We start from the raw sequence: 27220 nt of genomic DNA on the forward strand, positions 1-27220 counted from the left end.
GAACTCCAACTACCTTAAAGTTCTCTATACCCACACTTCACTACCCGGAAAACCTGGAAAAACCTACAACTTATTAACCATTCCTGAAGCCAGGGTCAACTGCAGAATGGCCATTATTTTGCACATCTGTGGACTTCACACCATTCCTACTTAAAATTAAGAAAAAAATTCTCATCCACTCTAACATGGAAAAAAATGATGCTTTTTAGCATTATCAGAATGGACCATAATGAAGAAAATGCTTTAAGTTTCATATATGTCCTCAGCAAAACGGATTAACAGTCTGGGAACCAGAAACGTTACAGCCATGTTACGGTAGTATTTTGCTCATGCTACTTTAGCCTGTCAAAAAACATACGTCTTCTGCTAATGTCTCATACAGAAAGAGTGAGGAAATGTGCTCTAGAAGATACTAGTTCGCAAGTACTACGGGTGAGATGGAAAGGGTGCTAGCTCAGGGTCTTCACTTTTATTTCAGAAGACAACTGTCATTTATGCTAATTACTTTAATCAGTCTTACTTAAATATTCCTTGCTGAATGAAATGAACAGCATATTTTTGACAGCTTTATATTAGTAGTTTCAGAGGTCATAAGCTTTATGGAGTTGTTTACTCTGTAGTACAGAGACTCAGAATATACCATATTAGAAGTGCTGTATAAACACTGCACAAATAACTAAGATGCAATATTACCTCTCCTTCCTCCTATCCTTTATAAAATGAAATTTTGAAAATTCAAATAAAAAGAAATTCAAGTCACATTTTCTGTAGCTAATACTTTTAAGGAATCAAAGCACTGACTACCACAGATGCAAAGGAAAAGCAAGCATCTATACATACAAAGACGCTAAACATCTGGAAAAAGGAAAGATTAGTTCTTATGCTTACTGTAGCATATCCATTCTTTGTACAAAAATTTCAACAACAGTCACTTTAGCTTAGGTTTTTAAGTTTCTATTTGGAGGAAAAAAAATTACAAACTGAATGAGTCATTTAATTCTGAAAACTATGAATTTATTCATTAATGATTCTCTAGCACTCACTGATCTTTATAAGTTTAAGGTACTGCAAGTACTCAAAGACATATAATTACAGTCTTGATGTCATACCAATTCACACTTCCTGAAATTAAATTCTACTTCCAAGCTACTTAAATTAAAAGTTACCAAAATATCCTCAACCTAATGCCTTAAATACAATAGATTTTCCTGTGAAAGAAAAAGGGAGGTGCTCCGCCCTTATTTTTAAATCAAAACATTTTCAATATTTTAGCAGCCTTTCAAAGAAAATTATACATGAAAAGTAGGGTGCGAACTCAGCTAACACGCCCTTCCGCACTGCACAACAAGTTGTTGTGTATGTAGTCCATGTTTTATTGTTTTGTTATCTGCAAAATGTGTGTCCGCTGGGAAAAAGTAGCAAGAATTTGTTTGCGTACTAACAAGAACTACAATATGCAACATTCTTTCCACATATATTAAAACAATCCTATAGTAGGTACAGTAATATTCACCTACAGCTCCAGAGTGCAGTTTACAATATAAACCCATGCTATCTCCCTTCTATTGCCCCTTTCCAAATCTATGGCTTTAAAGATTGAGACCAGTCTTTGCCACTTCAAGTGCAAGTCTGCAGCAGATATGAGAATATGAGCATGAGGCAGTCTCACTGGTCTTTGAAGGACAAATATGTCTCTGTCAAGGACTTTGGGAGGTGGAGGGAAAAAAAAACACGCAGCTGCACTAATAAAGTATCATTTAACAACAGTCTACAATGCAGCTGGAGAAGGGCAAGAAACTGTCTTTTGAGAGACCAAAAACACAGCCAACCTCCCAAATACAAAAGGCAAACCAAACTCAGCCATTTTCAGTATATGATGGAAGGAAGATTTCACAGACACCTTATTTCCTACAGAGTAACAAGCGGTAAAACTACAAGGTTGAAGAAAAGCCGAGTTTAGTACATACGTTAGACAAAATTAACAGAACATCACTGTTTAGCACATAAATTTGACTACCTCACAGCGATGGAAAACTTAAAATGTCTTGAAGATAGAATGGGAACAGAAAATCCCTTATTTTATGCAACAGTTCAAACATGTTTCAAACATTTACCCTTGCAAGACCACTAAGAGTCGCTTGTTCTTTCTAGTGTAAGCGGACTGACGGACACTGTGGTTTTGCTGAGCCTCCAGGACACCAGAGAGGTAACGCTGGAAGTGGGCTGCACTGAAACATTCAGGGCTATCCATAGTTTGTCGATAAACAAGCCACCTAAAAAATTAGAAAATAAGGCAAGTAGTTAGTGCTTTAAGACACGGTATTTCTGTTTACTTTTTATTTTGAAGCAATGACCAAGAATAGACTTGACAGGCCCCAAGATTCCATATCTCTCATAGCACATAGGAATGAGAAATTTAGCAGCCTTATATTGTTTCAGCATAATTACATTCTTTAAATTATTGACAAAAGAACATCTGGCTTTTAGGATTTTATTTATTAATAAAACACTGTTCAACAGCTTCTCCAAAGCAGCACAAATGAGTACTTCTGATCTACATTAGTGACACAGTACAGTTATGTTTACTGTAAAAGTAAACAAAACTTCTATGAATCTAATTTACAAGACTTTGGGCATGAAAATATTTCCCTGCAAAAATAAAAAGTAATGATGACATTCGCAGCAACACATGATGAAATGTAGTATTACAGAACATTGAAAAGTCACCTTACATGTTTGCACTAAAAACTAACCCACAAAAGTATTCTGAATCAATTTGCTAATAGAAAAGATTCTGAGCCAAAAGTAACACAAAAGAGTCTAGAACATTACTAAGATTAAACTCTAGGGTTTCAGGCTGTAAGATTTAAAAGGAAAAGAATTTCTTTTAGGATTTTCTAGAACAAAGAATTGTATCAACACACAAAATAAGGCAAACTTCTACAGTGAATTTGTCTTACTGCCATACAATAGTAGGAGATATATTCAGGACACCTATTGCAGAATAGAAATGAGGTCAGACTGAAAACAGTGCTGTAGCAGGATTGTTAGTAGAGTCTTTTCGTCGAGAAGAAAAATGCGCTTTAGACTCACTACCAGACAAATCAATAAACGGAAGTTCTTCATCCATTTCCTTAAAGTTGTAACAACTACCACTTTCATATTAGCTTAAGACAGGATTCATTTTGGCCATTCTAGGATTATTCTTAATTGTCTGTAGAATCAGGGATAGTTTTGGATGCAGACAGCGTAGACCTAAAATGATACCTGTGGTATTCTAATTCTTAATATGGAATATCAACAAAGAATTTCTTGCGGTATTTTTCTAATCTAAATGTCTAGCATCTAAGGGCAAATCTACTTGGCATAACAAAGTTAATGGAGATACCTGAAGTAACAGAACTACATTCATGTAGTACTTCATCAAGGCTAAAATACCCTACAGTTTGCTATGTAGAGCTACTTCAGGTGCCTCATAGTATTTACTCTATTTATTCTCGTATCATATCCAAGAGGCAAGCTGGTATCAGCATCCCCATCTTAAGGATCAGAAACTGGGATATAAAAAAAAAAAAATTAAGTGAAGAATTCCTACTTTCATTTCCTTCATGCTGAATAGTGCTTCGACAATTAATATGACCACTGCTTCAGAACATAAAAAAAGAATTATACTAACCTTCCACGCTCCTTGTTAAAAGTTATGAGAAAAGTACACAGATCACTGCAGCGACATCCTGGAAGGCCTGTAATAATTGTGATGACCACCTAGAATACAGGGAACAGGTAAGAAGGGGGCCATTTGAAATGCTAGAAGTGAGCTAGTGACAACTGCACACACATAAGGTTATCTCCATAAAATCTGAAGTCTAAATACAAAATTAAGAGCAATCAATCTGCAGAAGCAGCAGGACAGAGAAGAATACAATGGCTACAAATGTTTATGCAATTACTCAGATGCTCATCATTTTAGAAAGATATGTTTTATCATCATCTTTTTCAGAACTTTTTCCATACCTTGTAAACAAAGAAAATATAATTAACAAACACACTGCAGACTAAGTCTTTGTGTAATGGCTTTGACAACATTGTAAGTACTAATGCAAATATGAAACAAAACCTTGCAAGACATACCAAATTGGTTAGATTTCCAATATAAAATGGAAAGGGTGCATTCAAGTACATAGACCAGAATTTGGGCAAAATAATATAAGGAAATAAATAGGAAGTGACCGCATATATCAAACAGCTTCTTGTCAAATATGAAGAGCAACTCTAGATTTCTGGTACTGACCCGAGTGTGCTATACACAAAATTTATTCCAGCTTTAAGTAAAGCTGCAAGAAGCTTTGAGTAGGTTTGGGAAGAGGCTGTACAGTAACAGCTCCAACATACCAACAGCTTTTCTGCATAAAGCACTCTGCTTTTCCTGATGCCCACTTCTGTGTTATTTAGAGAGGGATCATAGCCCCTTCTGGTCTAGCAAAGAAACACTGAAAAATGGTCAAAGTGAAATGGCAAAGCATATGGTGTTCTACACTATATACTGGACTACAGTACAGTGGTAACCAAGCTAGCTCTGGAAACAGGGCGGAAACACCTCTTTGCACAGCACTGAAACAGCCTGCTTCTAATAGACAAATTATCTCTTCCAATTTCTAACTACACTATATTTGAAGATACTGATGTGAAAACTTTTGTACGTTATCTTCAAAAACTTTTGGATGCTCACACGATTGAGTATTAGTGATAAGAGACTTAGAGAAGTAACTCAAAAATCAGAGGTACTATGGTGGCATGTTTTATAGAATTTGGTATGTCCATTATGGAAGGATTGTTTTTTTCCTTCTTGAAACTCACACATACATAGCTAAACCAACCTTAAAATCAGATTTAAAAATACTATTAATATAGGTTAATTTAAGATTCAGCATGGTCTCTGAACTAAATCCCAGGAAATAAAGCTGTCACAATACTGCAATATTCAAAGAGAAAGAAAGAGTAGGTTTCTGCTTCTTTTTCTTTCTTACTTAAAGTAGATTTAAAATGTTGGAAAGTTACTAGGAAATATTTTCTCTGAAAATGTTATTTAAAGCACTCCTGAAGTTTGACAATTGTTATCGCCCCTATAGAGAACTGAGTGTTCTACAGATAATATCAGCAAATGTTAAATATCATGTGCTGCCTCTATGCTATTTAAAGGACTTTTATGTTACAAAGAACAATTCAGTTAAATTATTCAGCAATTCATAAAAACACACTACTGCTTTAGGGCTGACCCTCTCTGGGTATTAAAGAAAACCGCTCACTTTAAGATCTACTCCTCATTTTGTGCCTCTATTTTATGAGAGCTGAAGGGCCATTAGCACTTCCAAAAGACTGTTTAAATAAAAAAAATTAAGTAATGTAAACATGAAAAGAGGGCAAAGCAATTTATTCCAAGAAACAGTCAAAGTAAATTCAGTGAGAACTGATGGCATGGGGAAGGTGGCAGAGAGTATGGTTAAACACTTATCAGTACTTTACTGCATTACATATAACTAAGAATATTCGGTAAATATCCTACGAGGGGAAGCATTACTGGGTTGCTGCCTTACCTTATCACTTTCTGCTTTTTCAGGAATGATTTCTGACTGTTGCAATAAAATAGGAAGATGTGCTCTCATTATTGGCTCACGACTGACGCTGCTGACCGTAAAATGTTGCAGAAACCTTTTAAAAATAAAGTTTTATTTTCTTACAATCCAGACCAAAAGACTCTGTTCACATAAATAGCTGCCAAATAATTTTACTAAAATAAGATTGTTAGTAAAGGACAAAGAGAGGCTTCCTAGAGAGGAAATAATTCATCTCAGCATAACAATATCTGGTGTGAAGACAGACTTATTAAATCAGCAGTTTTTAGAAAAGTATTATAGATACCAAAATATTTTGTACTATTTCTGAGAAACCTGAACTCACCTTTCTAACTCTGGGAGAGCAGCCGATAGTTTCAGCTGGCTGCATCTTTCCCCAGAAGGAAAAGACAGTGCATTAAATAGCTTCTGAACACTGGAGTGTCTGAAACAAGTAAATTAATTAAACTGGTTGGTTAAAGAAAAACCTTGACATTTATCATCTTTAAATCAGATGGCTACATAAAGCTAGTATAAAAATCATAGCAGTAAATGTTACACTGAAAATGCAAAGATTCATTATTGAATCATTATTAAAGTTTTCATTGAGTGTCAGCATTCTTCTGACTGTAGCATACAGACTCAAGCGTAAACCATACATCAGCTAAACGGCATGAACTTACAGTCTCTTTTGTTCCACAGACAAGAATTCTTCCTGGACAACCTTTAAACACAATCCTGAGCTGGTCTGGTTTTGCCACAAAGAAAAAACCTGGAACAAACCAGACAAACTCATAAGTGTCATTAATTTGTAAGTTTAGTTTTGAAGAAGTATTTATGTACAACCCATGGCCTCTTAGGATTTGTTTTTGTCTAAAAATATACGCATTTTAACTAGCCCTTTTAAAACAATATTTCACAATACTGTTCCTGCTAATAGCATTCAAAATATTCCACACATCAGATTTTGAAAGCTTCTCTTTGACTAGATTGAAACTGCTTTAAGAAATAGCTACTGAAACAACCTAGTTTTTCCCATCTTCGTAGCTGGGAGAATATTCCTGGGCAAAAAGTTGCCCACAAAAGCAACTGTACCATTCACATGCATCCTTTAGTCGTAACATGCTTCACTACTAAGAATGCTAAATATCTGTAATAAAACTGCAGTACAGCAATAACTGTATTAGTACACATCTCCTTCAAGCTGTCCTGTAATTTGCCTGAGTTAAGAACGTAGCAATCATATTTCTAGAAATGTAAAAAAAACTCTGTTCCTTCCAAAAGGAAGGGAGCCCTTCATTTCTCTAGGGAACAGTGTTTTGGCTCACATCCGATTCCTCTAGCCAAGTCACATTAATATGAATGGCACTATGAACCTAGAAATCAGATTCAGATGAATCATGCAGTTATTTAAATGTTCAGTATTTCCCTTCTTTTAATAAGGCAACAGCCATTGTCATTTTTCACAATAATTTGCTGCAAGACAAAACAATTGGGGGGAGCGGGGGAAGACTGCTTTCCATTAACAAATCAGCATGGTAAGCACAAGAATACCGAGATAAAAAGCATCAAAACAAAATAAACTTGATATTAACAAAGACAGTATTGCTTGTGTTGAAGGATCTATGCAGCTAAACAAATGAGCCCTTCAGAACACATACAAGGACTGAACAAAATGGAAAGAGGGACTGGTCAACAACAAAAGATATTCTTTAGAAGTCAAAGGGCTAGGGCTCAAGTGAAAACACAGGTCAGACTGAACAAGAATTTACAAAGGAAATCGGCAAAACAAAAGGGACTCTGAGAACTAAAAGAACACAGAAAAAACAACCACACACTCTGGCATTAGAAAAGGTAGGAAAAAAATGGAGAAATCAGGGCATCCCAAAGTCTAAGCAAGTTCTCCTCCACTATCAGTGAGGATGTGAAAGATGCCATTCTGTCTGGTATCTCCAAAGCAGATTCCAATCCTGTCTTTTCAAACACTGGCAACCATTTCAATCAAGGAATTTACTGAACTCAAATCTGGAGGAACGGAAAATTGCCATTCCCTATTTCAGGGAGGCTTGGAACATTAAATAATAGGTCCAGTAGCAAGTCTTTTAAGCTAGGTATTATGCCATGTGATTGGAGAAAAGCAGAAATGGAACCTATGTATTAGCAAATCTTTGTAACTGTATGTTCTGTAACTGTGACTTCAATGCCATGCTAAGTTTTAGAACAGGTTTTGGAAGAAAACAGCAAATAGCTGAAGGTAAATAGTAATAAAATACATGTAATATCTGTTTCCCACAGCTTATGCTGAGAGGAATACTTGATTTTATGAATAGCTTTCTTTGATGAGACAACATTTTCTAGACAAAGGACATGTTTATCTACTTGAACTTGAGCAAACCATATGGTATGGTGCCAGATAAACTGTTAAACTGCAGAAACTGAAGCTCAGTATAGAACTGCTAGGCAGAAAGCTAACTCAAAGGAGGACAGGTCTAAATAGGGCAGAAAGAAGAAGTATCAGGCTGGGGAAATTCACTAGCAGAGTTGTTTAGGGAATACGCTAAGAAATCCTTTTAAATGAGTCTGGCATAAACTGAAGTGAATTCACAGCATTTGGGGGGGCAAAATTGAGACACAGTCTAATGGAATGGAAGAAACAGGAATGGAAGAAACAGAAACAGTAATAAAAACAGGAAGAAAGCAAGTATGAGAAGCAAGAGTGAGCACACAAACTTCTGTTATCAGCTGGAATATCAGTGGGGAGCCAAAGAGGTGGACCTGAAGGAGTTTCTCGTAAAATGGCCATGATCTACTAATTGAAGACAGCAGTGAAAAAGCAAAGGCAAACCAAGGATACCTCAGGACATCTTCAGAAGAGACAGAACTGTTACTGCCTCTGTACAAGAAACATGTACCCTCATCCAGAGTACTGCATACAGTTTGGACATCTATGGACAAAACCCCATAAATTCAAACCAGATCAGACAGACAGAACAATCATGATGATCAGAAGAAAAGAGAACATTTATAAGTACAGACTAAAAAAGGATATTCTTTCAAGCTAAATGAGCCAGAAATAGAATAGGTCTGAAGTCTCAGAACACCTCAAGGATGTTTATAGAGAGAACAGAAGGAAAAACAGGTATAAAAGTAGACCTAATAAAACAGTCTGGAAACTTGGGGAAAAAAAAAATCCAAGAACTAGCATAGTGGAACAGCAGGAGTAATCTAAACACTTTCAAGGTGGAAGGAGGACTGATTTTACAGTGCCATTGATGCTATCCATGGAGACTATACTCACTGAGCTAGGTGGTCTCTTCCAGTCTAGTGTTATGATCGCATACCAAAATCCGGGTGAAGCCCTAAAATCTCCAGGCTCATTTCCTCAAAAGTGCTATTGTTACAAAGTTTTGTTTATTAAAAGCCTCTGCACTACAATGCATGAGGCCAATCTATTTGAGAAAATAACACAATGCCATATGGGATACTTACAGACTTTAACAAAGCTTCCCTCAGGATGAGGTTCCAAATGTGTCTAACCACAAAAAACACACAATAGAACTTCTGCCACTACATAAAATTGCTGTAGCCAATTATACACCAGTGGTACTTTTAAAATGCAACTACTAGAAAACAAGCTTTCAGAGCAATCACTGACTTCAGAAGACAAAATGGAAGCACATGGTGAGCATCAAACTTAACAAGCGACATGATCAGTAGAAATACCTACATAAGCTTAACTTTCTCACACATGCAAGGTCTTAAGATCAGGAGCAATCATTTCTCTCATAACAGTGAAGAAAAAAAGATTTACTGATTAACAGACTATGGCATATATATAAAGCATGTTACAGAACATGTATTGGAAAGGACTACATGTCAAATCAGCCTCTTGGAGACTCTCTCAATGTTAAGTTCTACAGAGTAGAAGATGCCATAGGTCACATACAAATCAGTGTTTCTGGCTGGAAGAAAGCCTCTGGGGATCTCTAGACCAACCTCCTGCTCAAAGCAGGACTACTGGCAATATATACAGTAGATCAGCCATGGCTTTGTCTAGCCAAGTTTTCAAAGCCTCCGAAGATGGAGATTCACCAGTTCTTAGCCTGCACTGATACATGGGGTTATTCTGCCTCAGGTACAGACGTTCAGTTTTCTTGAGCTCCCTGAGGTTTCTGTTGATGCAATCCTCAAAGTTCGTAAGAACTCTTTGGAAGCTCTGCCAGTCGGTGTCAGCCAGTCCCCCAGTTAAGTACTGTATCAGGGTTGTACATGAAGATATTAAACTATGCTGGACCCAGGAAACAATCCCTTGGTGCTCTGTTCATTATCAACTGCTAACTGAATGTCAAGCCACTGATTACTACCTGCTGAACTCCAACATACAGTAAGTTTTCAACCCATCTAAACAGTTCGTTTCTCTAATCTGTATCTCCTCAGCTTCCAAATGAGAATGCTACACTGTCAAAAGCATGGCTAAAGTTAAGATATATATAATATCCACAGTGCTCTTCTCATCCATGTGGCCAGTCATTTCATCATAGAAGTTACTGAGGTTCATTATAAACATGGTCTGCCTTGGTAAATCCATCCTAAATATTCCCAATTACCTTCTTGTCTTTACATGTTTGGAAAAGGATTCCAAGATGTGCTCTATTATCCTTCCAGGGACTGAGGGAGGTAGACCAGTACAGACTGGTCTAGTTCCCTATGTCCTCCTTTCCTACCTTTTTCAAAGATGGGGACATCCCTGACAATTGAAAAAGGGCTAATATTACACCCAGGATTCTACATAAATTATATAAGCAGCCTCAAAATTGTAACAATCACCTTTTTCAGTACACTTAATGAATCCCTGTACAAAGGGAATTCTCAATGTACTTCCTAACCTGTTGCTCCTCCAGTGTTGGCTGCCCCTTCTCCTTTCCAAACTGTGCTGGTTCATAGCGATATGGGAAGAGGTTTTGCTTGTGAAAACTGAAAGCAGAAAGACCTAGTACTCTAACCTGTTCTGTAGTATCTATCAGATGACAAGCTTTCGTGGTTCAACCAACATGAGAAACACAAATCTGATGTTCTGTTCAAACTTAATCAGTTAACACAGACATATTAACAAATTCACCCTTGCCACTCCTCTGAAATACATCTGAAACATCTGAAATTGTCTTAGGTGAAAAAACAAGACACCAATGTTTATTTGCCTTACCTGTGAATAAAAGGCTTTATAAATCTTTGTTTTGGGGAAAAGTGAAATCATCAAAAAGTTTCCTTGGGTATGGAATTCAATTGGTAGATGCGCAAGAAAGGAACTTTTGAAGTCTATAAAGAGAGCGGCAACGATACTGGTTGAATCCTAGAAGTGAAGAAAGAGGATAATTTATAATTAACAATTATTAATTAAAAAAGTGAGAAAAAGGCTTAATATATTAAATTCCATAGATCAGGAAAGAACTATTATAGTCCTAGCTGGGCATGCATAAGTATCTGAAGATTCATTAACTCGTATCATGCAGGTAAGCAGCAGAAGGATCAACTGCAGTCACTTACAGTACACTGCAGTTTCTACTCCCTGCCATTAGAGTTACCGCAAGCTTTAAAGAAAGTACGTTAAGACTGTAAATCTGAACTTTGTCTCTTATTAAAATGCATGTTGTTTTCAAGATCTATTCCCTTTCCCCTCTTTTCCGTCCCCCAAAAACTAGAACTTTAGCCCTTTCCTCTGCATCTAATTCCTAAAGCTTTACAACAGAACTACCTTGTTAATCTACACCTATGCTTCTACTTGACACAGATACCTTAGAAGAGTGAATTAAGTCTGTCACCTAAAAAGCGTAGAAGGATGGTGTGGTGCTATTACAGGCTCTTTTTATACCATTTTCTTCAGGGCCTGACATGAAAAGAACCATGCTGCAATGATGTACAATGAACAGGCCTGCAATTTAAAGTATATCTCACTTGCATGTTGGCAGTGTCATGTTTCCCTCAGATTCTTCAGTGATCACAAGTTTTATTAAATCTATTGCTCCTGCAGCCGAACTGTACGCCTTTGCCAACAGAAAGCTGAAGCCCTCAAGACTGGTCTCCCTCAGAAGCATGGGACTCACCAGTTTCAGTCTCATTTTTGGTTTAATAAGTCAACACTAACCCTTGGTTTTCCAAATTCCAGAAGAATAGTTTATGTAAAACTTCACAGGATGCTAAAGTGTTCTGCTTTCCATCTTTGACTTATAACGCTTGTCTTTTCTCACTAAAGTATTAGACATAGCGTACAATTCAGTGTTGTGAAAGCATATTGCTGGAGAATAGGGCTTCCATTACTCAGTGTACAAATCAGAAATCTAGTAATGCTCCTCTCTTTCAACAGGCTAAGTGGACTAAGAACTCTATTTAGTAATTTTTAGAGAAGTAAGCTCAAGTTGGGGAAGACTTGAATAGAAATCAGGGTCAACTGAGAGACATCTACAAACAATCTCTACCCCCCTTTGCTGACTCAAGGATTAGTTATAAAAGCAAATCTCTATAAATCATTGAGGTTACTGAAGAACATTCAAAAATGCGAGAGACCGTTACTATCTTAAGAGCTGTGCACAGACCCTGGATTCTGCAGGATAACTTGCAAATTTCACGAAAACTGACTAAAAGGCAAACTCATACATGCTGCAATTAAATATGAAATGCCTAACAGAATGTGCACCTCCCTCAGAAAATGTTTAGTGTTCCATAAATTGAACAAAAGCTGAAGAAATGCAGCAATAACCCCCACAGACATTGGTTTAAAACAGTCTATTTCAGAATTTTACAAGACATTGATACTGTTGTGAAATCTAAGTATTACTTAATAATGTTTCTTCACTTGATGATTCATGGCCAAAATGAATATTGGATTCAGGTGCTTACAAGCTTCAAGACCTGGTCTTAAATAAGGCTAAAACTCGGCACATAGCATGTAGGCTCTGTACAGTCAAGATGCCTTGATACAATATATTAATATACTGAACAGCTACAGGAAAAGAAAATAAATAAATCTGAGAGTTTGGAGATTAGCTGTCAACTCAGTCCACTGTGTTTTCTTCTCTTCCCCAGAACGGCTGGTATAAAGCTAGAATGGTTCTGCCTTACTTCACAGGAGACTGGAGGTGTAGGGTTCTGCTAAGATTGGCATGATCTCTTCTTTAGATCTTTGTGGAACAGGCTTGTGAGGGATCTGACACAATCCTCCATGCTCTGGATGTCTCCAAGCCTCAAGTACTTCAGGAGTTTAGGCAGGAGCTTGGTGCCCAGTTCCTCAGAATAAGGATGCTGTTGGCATGTGTTGGAGGCAGAACTGCAGATGTATTTTCAGGTCAAAAAGAGAAGCATCTGGCAGGCACGCAGTGAGACAGCTGCTGAGCAACTGCATTCTGCATCATCTAAAGTCTTCTGTCTTGTATTTTAATTCTACCATTAAATTATCCTTTCCTTTACATCTGCATTGTTGTTACACTAGCTTTCAAAAAAACCCCACTAACAATTACCTTTCTCTTCTTGTCACTTCTTAACATTTTAAGCTCTCCACCCTTGCATTATGCCAAGTCAGTTAGACAATAAAATTCTCTCTGTCAAGGTTTAGCTTTACACAAAAATCTGGCATCAGTTCAAGAATGATAGCCAGGTCCCATAAATAGCTAAAGTTTTATGAAAGTGAGCGTCTTGAATTAAACAATAGAAGGAAGGTCAGTGTTAAAATAGCTTCTTAAACTACGAAGGGGCAATCAGTACGATATACAAGAAAAGGCAGCTAAGGGAAGATTCTCTTCACTGCTGTGTTTTCATCTCAATTGAATCACACACTTTTATTGTATTTTACTGGTTTCCTCCATTATATGATGAAATCACAGCCACACAAGGCTCTCTGGAGGTCACTAAACAAATGTGTAATAGTGTACCTGAATAAAACATAAACTAAAGGAAACAAAGATGTCTTTTCAGTGCTTAGGAAATGATAACCACCCAAAATAATCTCTCCTTTCGATCCCCAAAAGATATAGTTAACCCAGTGCGTCTGCCTTAAAGAGAGGAAAAAAAGAGTTGCTGTCATTCACCTAATTCTCTATTCTCACAAAGAACCTTGCCAGTAAAAGAAAATAATCAGCCTGGCAAGTTAGCCAAGTTAAGTGAACTGATATAACTTGATCACAGAAATGGCAAAACTCTATGCCTAGCATTGTCTTCTACTGTCATTACTTAGAATATGCTTAATTACACGCCTTTCCTTCTCATTTCTCCCAACTTGGAAAACACAGACCAGTCATTCCCTTCACCCTGTCAGTTACACAACACTCCACGACAGTTGACAGACACTCCTCGTGACCCCTCCAGAGATAAGCAGTACATTGCCACAAACATTTGACTGAAGGTTAAACTTATTTTGAATAGAAGGCAGCATTTTGCCCACCACTACACCCTAGGACTTCACAATGCCTTGAACTTTTCTCCATCCATCGCTTAAGATGGCTAGACGTTTTATGAATGCTACATTATGTAACTTTGCTGTTAATAAAAAATAATTTTCCATACCATTAAGAATGCATTAATAATTCAGTTGTCTTCTACCTACAGTTTAGCTAATCTAAAACCAATACAAAATGTCACAGAATCACAGAAGGGATGAGGCTGGAAGGGACCTCTGGAAATCATCTAGTCCAACCCCCTCTGCTCTAGCAGGGTCACCTAGAGTACATTTCCAAGGATTGTGCCCAGACAGCTTTTGAGTATCTCCAAGGAAGAACAACCTCTCTGGGTAAAAGTGTAGAGATTTGCACTGATACCATTAGTTTTATACACTCTTAAACTAAAACTTTACCTGAAAACAAGCGCCTATATTAGTATTTTAGAAAAGTATTCTTTAAATTGATAAACAGTCTATGACAGTAGGAACAAACAAACAAAATACTCACCCCATCGTAGAAAGAAATGGAATTCATATGGTTCTTTGACATGGAAATGCTGCCATGGTGAGGATGAGAAAAGAGAATGCCATCTGAAAAGAAGTATAATTTGCCTAGAATTTAAAAGAAAAAGATTGATGTTATGAAGTGTATATCAGTATCTCAGCACCATATGACTAATGCCTCTTCTTTCTGAAGAAGAAATCTATATTCTTGCAGAACTGTCATATTCAACATGGAGTACATTTGAGTAATGAACTGGGATAATATCTGTACAGCATCCAACACACAGCTATCAGATCTCTACTGCATCTCACTGTCAAGGGACAGTCATGAATATGGTTGTGTTTGACTTAATCTTATCCCACAGAGCCCACTTCTCACAAATTATTTTTGACTTTTTTAAAAACAGCCACGTAAGAATTTCCATCATGATTAGTTCCAAACTTAGATATGTGAAACTTTGACGAAATAAGCAGACATTGCACCCAAAACAGAAAATTTAAACATGATAACGCTATTAGCGACGGTCAGATTTTCACCAAAACATCAACATATTAACACATACCATGCAACCAAGTAGAAAAAAAGTCAGAGAAGACAATTTTCCTTCACTCTCTCACCAAGAGAAAGTTTAAAACAGGAAAAACCCTTTATCTGCAGGCTTGAGTTTTATTTTGCATACAGAAATTGTTACTGGGCTAGCAATTTCCTTGGAAGCTATTAGCCTAGTGACAGCTAAGAGACACAAGTATTCATTCTATCTCCTCCTTTCTTGCCATCTTATGGACATTTAGGCTCTTAGCAAACCTGCATGACCAGGAAAGCAGCTGGAAAATGGAAAAACAGCAAGGCTAGATGATAAAACAGATAAATAAGAAAGTTTTACCTTTAAAGCTCCATAAACTGACATCAGCAAAAATACTAATTTCTGACAGTCATAAGAAAGCCATGAACAAAAGAGTAAGTAGGGGCTGCTACCTGGACCTCTACCACCAGTACTAGACTATGTATTAACAGCAGGATCACATACCATACAGGGAAGCACGTAGAGACAGCCAAAGAGAAAGCTAATTATTTTCTTTTTCAAAAAAACAGCACAACTCAGAGTTATGCTTCAAAAAAGCGCAAAGTGGAGCAGAAGAACAGCTAATAAATACAGCTAAACATATCTGCACGTTCAGCTCAATCTTTCAAACAATGCTCTGAAGAAACAATAAAAGAAACAAAGGCATTTTCCTCTTGAAATGGCAAGCTAAAATAAGATCTCCAGTATTATTCAGTATTAAGACTTTGTTCTAATAAATAAGAGCGCTTGATACAAATCAAAGCATTATACCTAGCCATTATACCTAGATACGTGATTCTAAGTTACATAAAAACCATATTGTCCCTGCTAGATAAGCATGCAACTGTTTTAGACTGAAGCTTCCAGTTAATACTAAAGCTGCATCAAAAAGATGACCACTATTAAACAGGGAAAGATTAAAACCACAAATTCAAGATCCTCCTTCAGAGCAACTGAAAGAGAGAGAAAACCTAGCTGTTAACAAATCCACTACACTGTTCAATTAATTAAAAAGCTATACATGGATGGATGGATTACATGGATATGGAGGTTCAGCTATTTAACCTGCACATAGAAGAAAGGTTATTGCTTATACTTCCAGTGCCTGCAAAATTCAAAACACAGCACAGGTAACATGCCTTCTGTTGGGCAGCTGAAGAAGAAAAATGTTAAGATACAATACCTGGAGTACACTTCTGTCAAATCTCACAGAGTATTACACTGCATGGAGAAAGTGTCAGAGTGGGGGGAGGGAAAAAAAAAAACAAAAAACCAAAAAAACCCACAGAAGTTCTTTTGGAACAAAAACAGGAGCTGCAAAGAGTAGTAATTCACCCAGACCCAAATGGCCTCCTTCACATTGCAATTAGCCAATTATACCAAGAACAAATTTATATACTACTTTTATAGTTACCCACAAGTTATTAAAGTTGGAAGAGAACATTTAATTGGTAAGAGTGACCGATTCACTTAAGTACATCCTACGAAATTCTGGAATGCAGCAGATATATTAGCATAATAAGGAAAACATTTACTAGTCTGAATTTTTTTTGCTGTATTTTGGACATGAATGTAAGCCCCCTATTACAGTAAGAAACAAATGACAGAGAGGAGATGAGTGCATGTTACTGTATGACAGCACCCCTTCCATCTAACCGTGCCAGACTAGAGCTGCAAGCTCACTAGGGCACAAATCGTGCAAGATAGCAAGTTTTCAAGATAGCGAACTATCTTGCGGCACATGTGAAAGGGAACAAGATCAAGTTCATTTTCACTTGACACCTAAGAAAATATCTCTTCGTTGAAGTGTTACATAATAGTCCTTATGCCACCTACTTACAACTCTCCATCCCAAGAGCCATGAAAATGTTTAACTCAAATCTCACCAAAAAAGGGAAAAGTATATTCCTCCATTGGGACAGACAGACAGTTTTCACAAAGCCCAATAAAATCACTGCTCTTCTCCCTAACTATTTACTGAGTAAAACTGCACCCACAGCAGTGCATTGCAAAATCTCTAAATACTTTATTCTGCAGTATCCTTCCTAGTTTAAAATCTGTTGTTAGAACCAAAAGTAAACTCTGCTATGTAAAGATAGCTCTTGAACTGCCCTGCACATCATTACTTATCCTCAGTACTACTTTTGTGTAACTACAAGAATAAGAAAGCTAAAGATTTTCTCCTCAAAATTGTCAACTTAGGCTAAGCACTTAGACGACAGGGGTAAGTTATGTTCTGTTGTGTATCAATACTATGACAACAGTACCTCCACTGGACAGAAGGAGTGAAAATATCGGGCCTTAAGGAGTACGTTTTGATTTAGAAACTCCTATTTATTCTGCCATGAGTTTTCTCAAAACAAAGCAAGGTGCATTAATGCAAGGCTGTGGAGCGAGGGAATTCACTCTGCAACGCCGCCCCAATAGTCCTCCTGAATTTTCTTAGTCATATGATTGGGGGCATTCACATCACTTAATTTCTTGAAGGAAAAGGCACTGAAAGAGCAGCAAAGGTCTACCTGAGACCAATATCAGTAATCTCGTGTCACAGAGCGGTAACTTCATTGAATCTGAAAAGGACCAAGAACGAGCATTTTTCTTTGCTATAGTGAGCATCTGTGGTAATAAACACTGATGTTCCTGAGTGAAAATGACAATGGAAAAAACTGGAACGATGTCAGCTCCAAGAAAAAAGGCTTCAGTGGAAGCAAAGAACAAAAGACTGTAAATAAATTTAGAATCAAATCACTCCAGTGTCTTCCTACATCACAGGCAATGTACTACACTGCCCAAAAACTGCTTACATATTTGCCTTCACTTCTTAAGCTGGAAGCCCACTGCGTACTCTCACTACTTCATTCCTGAGTCTTTCCAGCCTAACCTTCATACAGGTATAGAGAAGTCACAAGACACTCCATATAATCAGTTAAGGAGAGAATCAATTTGCTCCCTCCCACAGTAAAAGTTCCAAAATATGCACAATCTCCCAGGACTGCAAAGACTCATTCTCAATCACGTGTCTCAAAATCAAGCCTATGGCACTGATAGGAATCCTTCTAGAAAAGAAAAAAAAAAAAAAAAGAGGATTGGGAACGTCAAGCAGAGGTTTCAGGTCAAAGGTGAAAAACATGCCGTTTAACAAGAGGGAGTTACAAAGGCAAATGGAAAGAAAGCAGCTTAAAAAGGCAGTATAGGCAGTCTCACCAGATTTGTGAATCCCAGAAACCACCTTTGAATCTCTCTCTTGTGTTTAAAAGAGGTGGAATGTCTCTTTAAGCAAATGAGGAAGACAGCTCACCTTCTGCAGGCATGGCCTGTGGATTGCTAGGATAAATATATGCTCCATCGCCTCCAGTGAGTAAAGTGCCCAGAAAAGATTTATCTTCCTAAAATGCAAAAACAAATAGTAATATGATGGTGGGCATCATGTATTGTAATCCAGGCCAGAATGTTTTTACATGATTTTGCTTTCAAGAATAAAAAGTTTTTAAACAGCATCTGTCAGAACTTTAAAAGAATTGTAAACTACATTGATAGAGAAGAACTAGTGAAAGACACAGTATCAAAACTGTAATTTTTAAAAGCACTTCCCCCCATTTGGTCTTGCCAGCAGCTATTAAGTTACAAGTTATTGTCACAACCACAAGGCATAGCTTTTTGTTTTTAGAATGTCAATCTACTGAACTAAAAGTATATTACAGGAAAATAAATCTATTCGTAATGAAGATTTCTGGTAACCACAAATTAAACCACAAATGTGAAACTCATGTGGGTTAAGATGTTCCCAGATCCCAAATTCTTTTTTTTTTTTCCAGAGGGCTTAAGTGTTTTCCTTCGGACATTCAGCATGCTAATTAAGTTAAAAGAAAGTTGCATGTAGAGTGGTATTGGTCTTTTTTTTTTTTTTTTTTAAGCAGATGAGCTCCATGGGTAGTATTTATTGAGAATTCCATGGAATCTTAGTTTTATTATAACTGTTTTTGCTGATGGGTTTTGTCCTTCACTGAAATAGAAAAAATTCCAAACTTTTATAAACAATGCATATATTTTTTTTTATAGGCCACAGTTTGAAAAACACAGGATAGAATAAGCAAATTGTTCTAGCAAGTAGGAGGAAGAGTAAACAAGATACGAGCCAATCTCACTAGCAGTTAACATTTCTGGAATACTGATTCTCGAAAATACAATCTCTATAACTCAAATGTTTAATTTTACCTTCAGTATATGTTGTGCCTTTTCAGATAGTTTCACATCACTGTCTTCAACCTGCAGCAAGGAAGAGTTTCCATTTGTATTATTAGTAGATAAAGCAAGATTAATATTAAACTACTTAATTAAAAAGCGTTAATGAAGATAAGAGGCAAAGGACAACCTTAGGTACCACAGACGGTTAAAAATCTGGAGACCAGACTGTTTTGAAGACAGTTTTGTACTTCTCAATACTGCGCTACTATTGAGACAGTTCCTTGACACATATTCAAGGAGATACTCTCCAATAAATAGTTTTTATATGCTAAAATGGTATTATATAGACACAAAGGAGTGCCTGCCATTCAGTCTTTTATTATTATAATTATTAAAGCATTGAAGAAGTATGGATTGTCAACCAATATAATGTTGCACAGCTTAATAACATTTATTGGAACTATACCTTTAATATAGTGTAGTACATTAGAGATCTGAAAGCAGATCTTTATTTCTGTTGGGGTAGACTTAAGTGATCTTAACTGCCCCGCAATAAACAGAACTTTCAAAAGCGATACTGTGTACCTGAAAAACCATGCCTGCAGCACAGCTAAAACTTGAAGTGGTGAAAATGGAATAATTTAAAACTGATGTTATTAATGGAACCATCAGCCTGTTTCCACTTACTAGTTACACACTTAGTGTCCACAGTTAAAAATCACACTATTTCAAAATTTTATTTCATTGCCCAAGCCTTTGATTTATTCTCACACATCTACATATTTATAAACATATCTACATAAATATATCTATGTCTATATATTTATAAGATTTTTTTTTTTGTCAATTTGCATATAAAAAAAGCTTCAAACAAGTTCTCATGTACTAACCAGCCAAGACGCATATCTTGGAATAGCTGCAGTCAGTATTATGTGGCTGGTTTCTGAATTAATACTGCCATCTACAGGGAAATAAATGAAAAACAAAGAAGTATAAAACAATCTATATACTTCAGACTGTTTAGCAAGTTAGATTAGTAGTTTGGAGGGAGGGGGAGGGAGGAAGATTTTTTGTTTGCTTGTTTGTTGAGAAACATGAAAATTTCCTTATTATTTTAGGGACTCATTCTTGTATCTGGATACAAGAATTCATAAATATTGTCCACATAACCTTAATAATGAAGTTTCTTTGTCACATTTAAACAATCTGGAAAATATGTACTTGTTTAAAGTTCTGGAAATTATTCTGTATCTTGTATGTTAAATACAAGATTGTTCCAAAAGCAAGTATTTTGAAAGCCCTTCAAAAACCTAGCTTCTGTTTCATCTCTTCTAGATTAAATGCATCTGAAATTAAAATATAGCATATGAAATGAGTATCACAGAAGCAATGAACACATGTTGCTTCAGTTTCCTCATACAATATAAAATATTCACTGAGACAGAAGAAAATTTGGGAAGGTTACTGAAATTTTACACTTGAACCTTTTATGCATCAGCAGGTAACCAAAAAATCCTTTAAGTGAGCTCTCTTTAAGATCTTGACTGCTAGCACGCTAAAACATTTGGGCCTTTTCTTAAAAAGACTTAAAAAACTTAAAACTTAAAACATAATGGTGATAGTAATAAAACATCCATTAGAAAACCCTTTTGCTAGTCCACCCTGACGAATCTAACAGACTAACAAAGTCAGTGTTTGAACTCAAAATAGTTACCTTTTTCTTTTACATGTATCTGTGAGGTTAGAAAGGATTCTGAAAAGACTACGGATCCCAAGCATCCTCTTCCTGTTAGCAAGTCTGGAATGTCAAATACTGTCATAGATGCCTACAGCCATCACACAGGAAAGAAAGAGAAAGCAGAACTTGAAGTATTTCAAGCAAAGTTAAGATAGTAAGTTTCAAAATTCCTAAAACACAGTGCTTCTATGCTGTTTTAGTGGAAGATCTGAGACAATAACTGTATGTTAAGGTTTTTTTCCAAATTCTGCTACCCAACTTCATTTGTAGAACTTGGACTTATCTCAGTTTCAGCATTTTCTCCCAGAACCTCTCTCATCCATCCCCTCACATCTGTGTTATATACATACGGTGCTCAGCATGCCCCATAAAAAAGGGTATGCAAGCTCTATTTTCTTATAAAATGTATAAGCAGAATACTGAATAGCTTACTTACCGTTTTAACCAAATTCAGGCTATCCTCATTATCTAATGGAGTAATTCTAGAACAATAATGATAATTAAATATTTAAAGACTAGGTCATTTTGAGTTACTTCATAACAGTCAAAAAAGCTATTTCATTTTAAAATAAACTGTTATCTGTGTAGGCCATTTCAGTCAATTAGGCAGCATGTAGATTAAAAAAGCACAAGTTTGTGATATCAACTAAGTTAAAAGCACATTTTTTAAATGGAAATGCTTAATGGGCTCGTGCTGCTTCTACTCATTAACAGAGTTAATAAAAATGCTCTGCGCAGATGTTTTACTATTATTTTTAAAACGTTACTAAGATTCTACAGAATCATAAAGATACAAAACTATTAAACTGTCTCATACATAAGAGCATGTAGTGCTTGCTCTTATACAATCAAATGCAGTGTTTTTCCAGAAGCTCTGAGACAGCAAAATATAAACTGTTATTAATTAGCACTTTTTATACAATCAGAAATGAGAAAAAAAATGAAAGATAGTTATACAAACCTTCCATGATTATTCACAGCCTGAATTTGAAAAGAGATTCTCGAGCTGTAGAACAGAAATTGTACCAGTGAAAAAAAGTGTTTTATACTTCTACTACATACAAAAACATGCAGTAATAGGTTTGCAGCAAAACACAGCTTAAGTGATTAAAACCAGGAAAAGAAAACAGAAATAATTATCCTGATTTTAAAATGTTTTAATACATTATGAAAAGTCTTAGAATTCAACTGCCATGAAGTTAAATTTAAAAATTAAGATTTTGTGCATTTTCTTCCCCAAAGAAGCTAATACATTGATACAATACATCAACTAATAGGTATCTGAAAGTACATACCGTAATGCAGTTTTGAGTTGTGTTAGATGAAGGGTATCTAACACAGACATAAGCATCTGCTCTGCTACCTCCTTTGCCTGAAAAATGAAAATCAAGAATAGAGTATCTTTTCCCATATTTAGAATTCCCAGCAGCTAAAGGAGCACCCATCAGATAAGCAGAGACCATACACCAAACAATAACACACTGACGCACCAGGCTAAAGTTTGTTCTTTGGCTTCTCTCTAATTTTCCTTACTACAAGGTTTGGAAAATTCATGAGAGATGAGAAACAACCGTAAAGAGACAAGACTAGATATATTCTGAAATTTCACTCATTTAGCAGAATTCAGAGAGACTGGTTGGAGGCCATGGTATTAATTTCATTAATGTTATACAGTTAGCCCAGATGTTTTACTTTTTATTTTGGTTTGCATGTAATGTTGTATTGCAAGCAGTCCAAATTAACAGTTACAGCGTATAGAATCAGCACTTCATTTACCTTGGATTCAGTGGAAGTTTTAGCATAGCACTCAATGCCAGCAAGCACAGCCTCTACAACAGCAGTATATATTTGCGACAACAGCATACTGAAGAGAAATACAAACACAGCATTTACTAGACAGACAGAGTTTGGCTTCCTCCTGTTTTTAAAGAAGCAGTTTTATCTCTCATAACACGGAACTCCCTCATATGGAAGGGGTCCTTGTTCAAAAAAAGTGTATAAATAGTTTTATACCTCTATCATCCCAGTTTAAAAATTGATTAGAGCAAGTAAATTGCTCAAATTAAAGAATACCTTGAAAAAACAAATTCATGGCACAAGTGTAACCCTGTCCTCATCACAATCAAGAAAAAAAAAATGCTTCATTATTGACTTTCACTGGAACTGTCTCAAGGATCACATCCTAAATATTGAAACAGAAATAGAGTGGTAGCCTTATACTCTGTAAAAGCAAGACTGGAAAACGGATTGAACCAGCTTCAGAGAATGTCTTGTTCTGAAGGACATCAAGCAGAAAAAATAACAAAACAAACCAGTCACCGCAACTTTTTGAGCGCACCTACATCATAGCTTAATCCAGTTCTCTTTTTAAAAGAGAACTGAAAGGATAGTACTGAAATAGATGAAGACCAGGTAAAGTCATAAGTGAGTTACAACTCCTGACGTATTTATAGCTCCGAAGTTGTTCAAAAACCACCTCAGCCCTACTAAGAAGCCATAGCCTCTATCTTCCAACTACATTGGAAGAGGAAGATAAATAGATTGGCAGAATATTCCTACTTCCCCAAATTTTAACTCCTTTTGCTACTTCTCTGTAACTGCCAGATAATGAGGAAGGGAAGGAAGAAAGCAGGGAAGAGGATATAGTGTTTAAGCCATATGCAAAGCATTTCTGAAGGATGGAAAAAAGCATCTGAAGCTCCCAAACATGGCCCAACCTGGAGGAACCTCCAAATGCACCAATGCCTTTCTGGACAGACAACACCGCAAGCAATTCAAACAAGCCCTATGCAGACCCTGCTCTTCTAACTACATCTCTGTTAACAGCAAAAGATTTTTAAAATCATTAAGCCTTCCTACTATTGTTTGGTTTTTGTTTTTGATCTATGTAATTTCATGAACATGTACATTTCATTTATGCTTTCAGTACACACATTAAGAAACACTTAATTCACCCTAACTCCATAAAAGCTCCTATATTCACTCAAATGCCTATATTTGCAAGAGATCTCCCAATGGGCTGTGCCCTGTGTTAATGTTATAGCTTTCTTATTCTTCTTTCTGTTTTAAAATTGTAACAACTCAAAACATAGAACAGTATTTGTTTAAAAAAATAAAAAGTTTAACCAAAGAATCCTCAAAGTCGCCCAGTCAATTTGCATACTATAGCTAATCTGTATTCTAGGCTGCAGTTCTAGTTCCTAAATACAGCAAATTTGGACTGAGTTATGCTTATTAAATCTCTTTCCACTTTTTACTTTCATTGAGAAACACTGGCAAATACTAATATAAAAAGAAGTTAAGCAATCCCACTGCATACTAATTCCTAAATCTTGAAGCCAGGTTTGACAGGCAAGGTAAACTTTTTTCTATTCCAACTAGATCAGCTGTTCCAGAGGGACACTTTTGGGAAAAGGATATTCTGGTAATAAAATAGTCTCTATTAGCAGAGCCTTGCTTTGCTTAGATCCTTTCTAGTCATCTTGGTTAGAACTATATTTAGTACAAAGTCTTTTAAATTTAGGACAAAGAGATACTCTAGATGTCTGTGCAGAATGTATATGTAAGCAAGACTAACCTCTGTCCAAGTTGTCCTTATTATACAAAATGAAAATCCTGCTGCTCGGTCTAGTATCTTCACTTTTATGTCTTGGAGAACAGTACCACAGTTAGGCTAAGTCAAGAGTACTTAGCATAAGAGGTCACCAATACCAGCTCCTCTGACATATCTTAAACATTTCTCTAACCTGTCATGAAGGCTTGCAGGTGGCTCCTCAGCAGAAGCAACAACAGGCCCCTGAGAATTTCCTAACCAGCAAGGAGGGCAAAATCTCTAAGAAGAGGTCTAGATTTGTCATTGACTGAGACTGAGAGCAGCACCAAAGCAGATTACCTACCACATTCTTAAATGTGGACAAGTATCTAACACATGCATAAAACTGGACATCAACATGGATAAACAAAGTGTCATTTTGTGAAGGTCAAAATGTGCAGAAGCTGCATAGGTTACTAACGAGAAATTTTGGAAGTTGGCTTTTATCTCATCTTTAAAACAGTAAACTTTCTACGCCAGTTTGAGTGCTCCCTGACGGCATTTTCACTAAAAAAGGTAATTCTTATACATAGTTTAACTTAATGAAACTAGCATAAAAATTACTTTTACTTCTAAGCATGGAATATGCTCCCATTCAGTTAGATACTTTCACCCTCAGTTTAGAGGCACAAAACATTTTAAAATGATTACAATGAATGTTAAGATAAAAAAAAGTTTTCACAAATTTTTTGAGCAAAGTTTACTAACACTGCCTTTTAAATGTCATTTTAAAGCTGAAGGGATGTCACTTTAAGTAACAATTCCTAGTTTGTTCATTAACATCCTTTGAAACCCTCTCACATTCACACCACTCTAAAAAAAAATGTTGTTCTGTCAATGCCAACAGCTGCTGCTTTCTAAAAGGGCTTTTGGACCTATTGCTACAAAGTTGAAAGGGTAAAGGGGTTAAGGAAAAAGTTGGCAGCTTACACTTGCTCAGCTTTCTTGTGTACCTCCTTGTCATTTCCTGTAAAAAAACAAATAAATAAACAAATAAATAAAGAGCAAACAAAAATGAAATTATTTGCTTTAGGCACTTCTGGGAGAGCACAGAACAGAACTTTTCAGGCATAAAGTTTCTACTGCACATCTTTGTGCTACTGACCAAAGATGTTATTTATATTAACTTCAGCTTGTCTGTAGCTTTATATATATATACACACATACATATATATGTATACACACACACACACAAATCAACACAAAGAAAAATCCCACCTCTCAGACTGTAACTTGTATCAGTACAACCAGTACATACCATGGCAAAGATTTTAAGACCTGCATGCCATAAGAACAGCTACTGTAGGTCAGACCAAAGATCTCCCTCATTCTGTATCCTGTCTCCTGCAATGGCCTTTATCAGATGCCCAGGAAAATCATGACCAGCTACCACATGCTCCCAAGCTTCTGACCATCTTCTGTTCAGATAGGTTCTCAGCTGGACACAGTTTCAAGATACATAGTAACCCTAAGGAGACTGATTTCCAAAGACTCATGCAGCCATTTAAAATGGTTCATAAAATTGTTTGTAAAAATTTCAGTTTGTTTTTATTAGGAAAGAGTGCAATTATAACACTCAATTTTCAACAGGAACAAGATGACAAAGGGGAAAATCATAAGTTTTCTCTACCCTTTCTAATATACTTAACTGTTCAAAAACATGCAGTCTTATTTTTTTTTTTTGACAACTATGACTTTGAATTAATAGGTTTCAAATAGGTATATGTTATTTGTAAAAGCCCTGTACCCCCAGGTGCTCTTTACCTTCACATTGCATTCTGATGCATACACACACCCACTTCTTGAAACTTCTACTTTGTGTTTAGAGTGACCTCTGAAGGTCACCTGGTCCAACTGCATACTCAGAGTTAGCTTAATATAGTCACACTAAGAACTGCACAGAAAAAAAAAATCGATATTATCATATAATCATAGAATAATTTAGGTTGGAGGGGACCTCTGGAGGTCACCTAGTCCAAATCCCTGCTCAAAGCAGGCCCAGTTAGACCAGGTTGCTCATGGGCTTTTCCAATACACTCTTGAATACCTCCAAAGACAGAAGCTTCACAACACCCTGGACAATCTTTTTCAGTATCTGACCACCTTCGCAGTACTTCCCCCCCGCCCTAAAATATTGGAACAAATAAAAAAAATACAGGAATACTTTTGAATCATTCTTTGAGAACATCCGGCAGATTTTCACACAAAAAGGTAGGATGAGCCACAGAACAGTGTTTTGCTAAGATTTTATGTACTGCCTATGGAATTAGTATCTATCATTGAACAAACACCGCATCACATAGCACTCAAAGGAATCAAAAACACATTTTAATCAATACAATCTTAAATAATCAACAAAAAGAACTGCCTTAAATTATTGCTTGATATTCTTAATACACTTACCCAGGAAAGGAATGTGAGTGGTTCCAAAGAAATAGGTCCTTGAACAAGCCAGAGGTCCCTTTGGAGATACACACTGCACTACCTAGTTGTCAGTATCAATGAGATACAAAAACATCTTAGTTAAAAAAAAAAAAAAAAAAAAAGTGCAATAGTTAACAATAAACTAAGTTTCTCCCTAAGTTTTCTAAAAACTGATAC

The 27220-nt window shown here is 36.3% G+C and overlaps 1 protein-coding gene across 2 annotated transcripts in view; it reads right to left on the minus strand.

The window, feature by feature from the left end:
• The window catches only part of DNAAF9 (dynein axonemal assembly factor 9), a 78912-nt gene that overhangs the window by 20012 nt on the left and 31680 nt on the right, over positions 1 to 27220 (minus strand). For both annotated transcript variants that reach the window (XM_064511645.1, XM_064511644.1), the window contains exons 11-27: positions 27023 to 27104; positions 25550 to 25586; positions 22804 to 22891; positions 22323 to 22399; positions 21989 to 22033; positions 21464 to 21509; positions 21004 to 21115; positions 20180 to 20250; positions 19320 to 19370; positions 18403 to 18490; positions 14546 to 14649; positions 10816 to 10962; positions 6296 to 6384; positions 5959 to 6057; positions 5595 to 5709; positions 3677 to 3765; positions 2115 to 2273 (exon numbers count right to left, since the gene is read on the minus strand). In XM_064511645.1, coding sequence (XP_064367715.1) covers positions 2115 to 2273; positions 3677 to 3765; positions 5595 to 5709; positions 5959 to 6057; positions 6296 to 6384; positions 10816 to 10962; positions 14546 to 14649; positions 18403 to 18490; positions 19320 to 19370; positions 20180 to 20250; positions 21004 to 21115; positions 21464 to 21509; positions 21989 to 22033; positions 22323 to 22399; positions 22804 to 22891; positions 25550 to 25586; positions 27023 to 27104 — 1499 coding nt within the window. The remainder of the gene's footprint in view (positions 1 to 2114; positions 2274 to 3676; positions 3766 to 5594; positions 5710 to 5958; positions 6058 to 6295; positions 6385 to 10815; positions 10963 to 14545; positions 14650 to 18402; positions 18491 to 19319; positions 19371 to 20179; positions 20251 to 21003; positions 21116 to 21463; positions 21510 to 21988; positions 22034 to 22322; positions 22400 to 22803; positions 22892 to 25549; positions 25587 to 27022; positions 27105 to 27220) is intronic.

The sequence above is a fragment of the Dromaius novaehollandiae genome, chromosome 4 (genome assembly GCF_036370855.1).
Source record: "Dromaius novaehollandiae isolate bDroNov1 chromosome 4, bDroNov1.hap1, whole genome shotgun sequence".
NCBI classification, from domain to species: Eukaryota; Metazoa; Chordata; class Aves; order Casuariiformes; family Dromaiidae; genus Dromaius; species Dromaius novaehollandiae.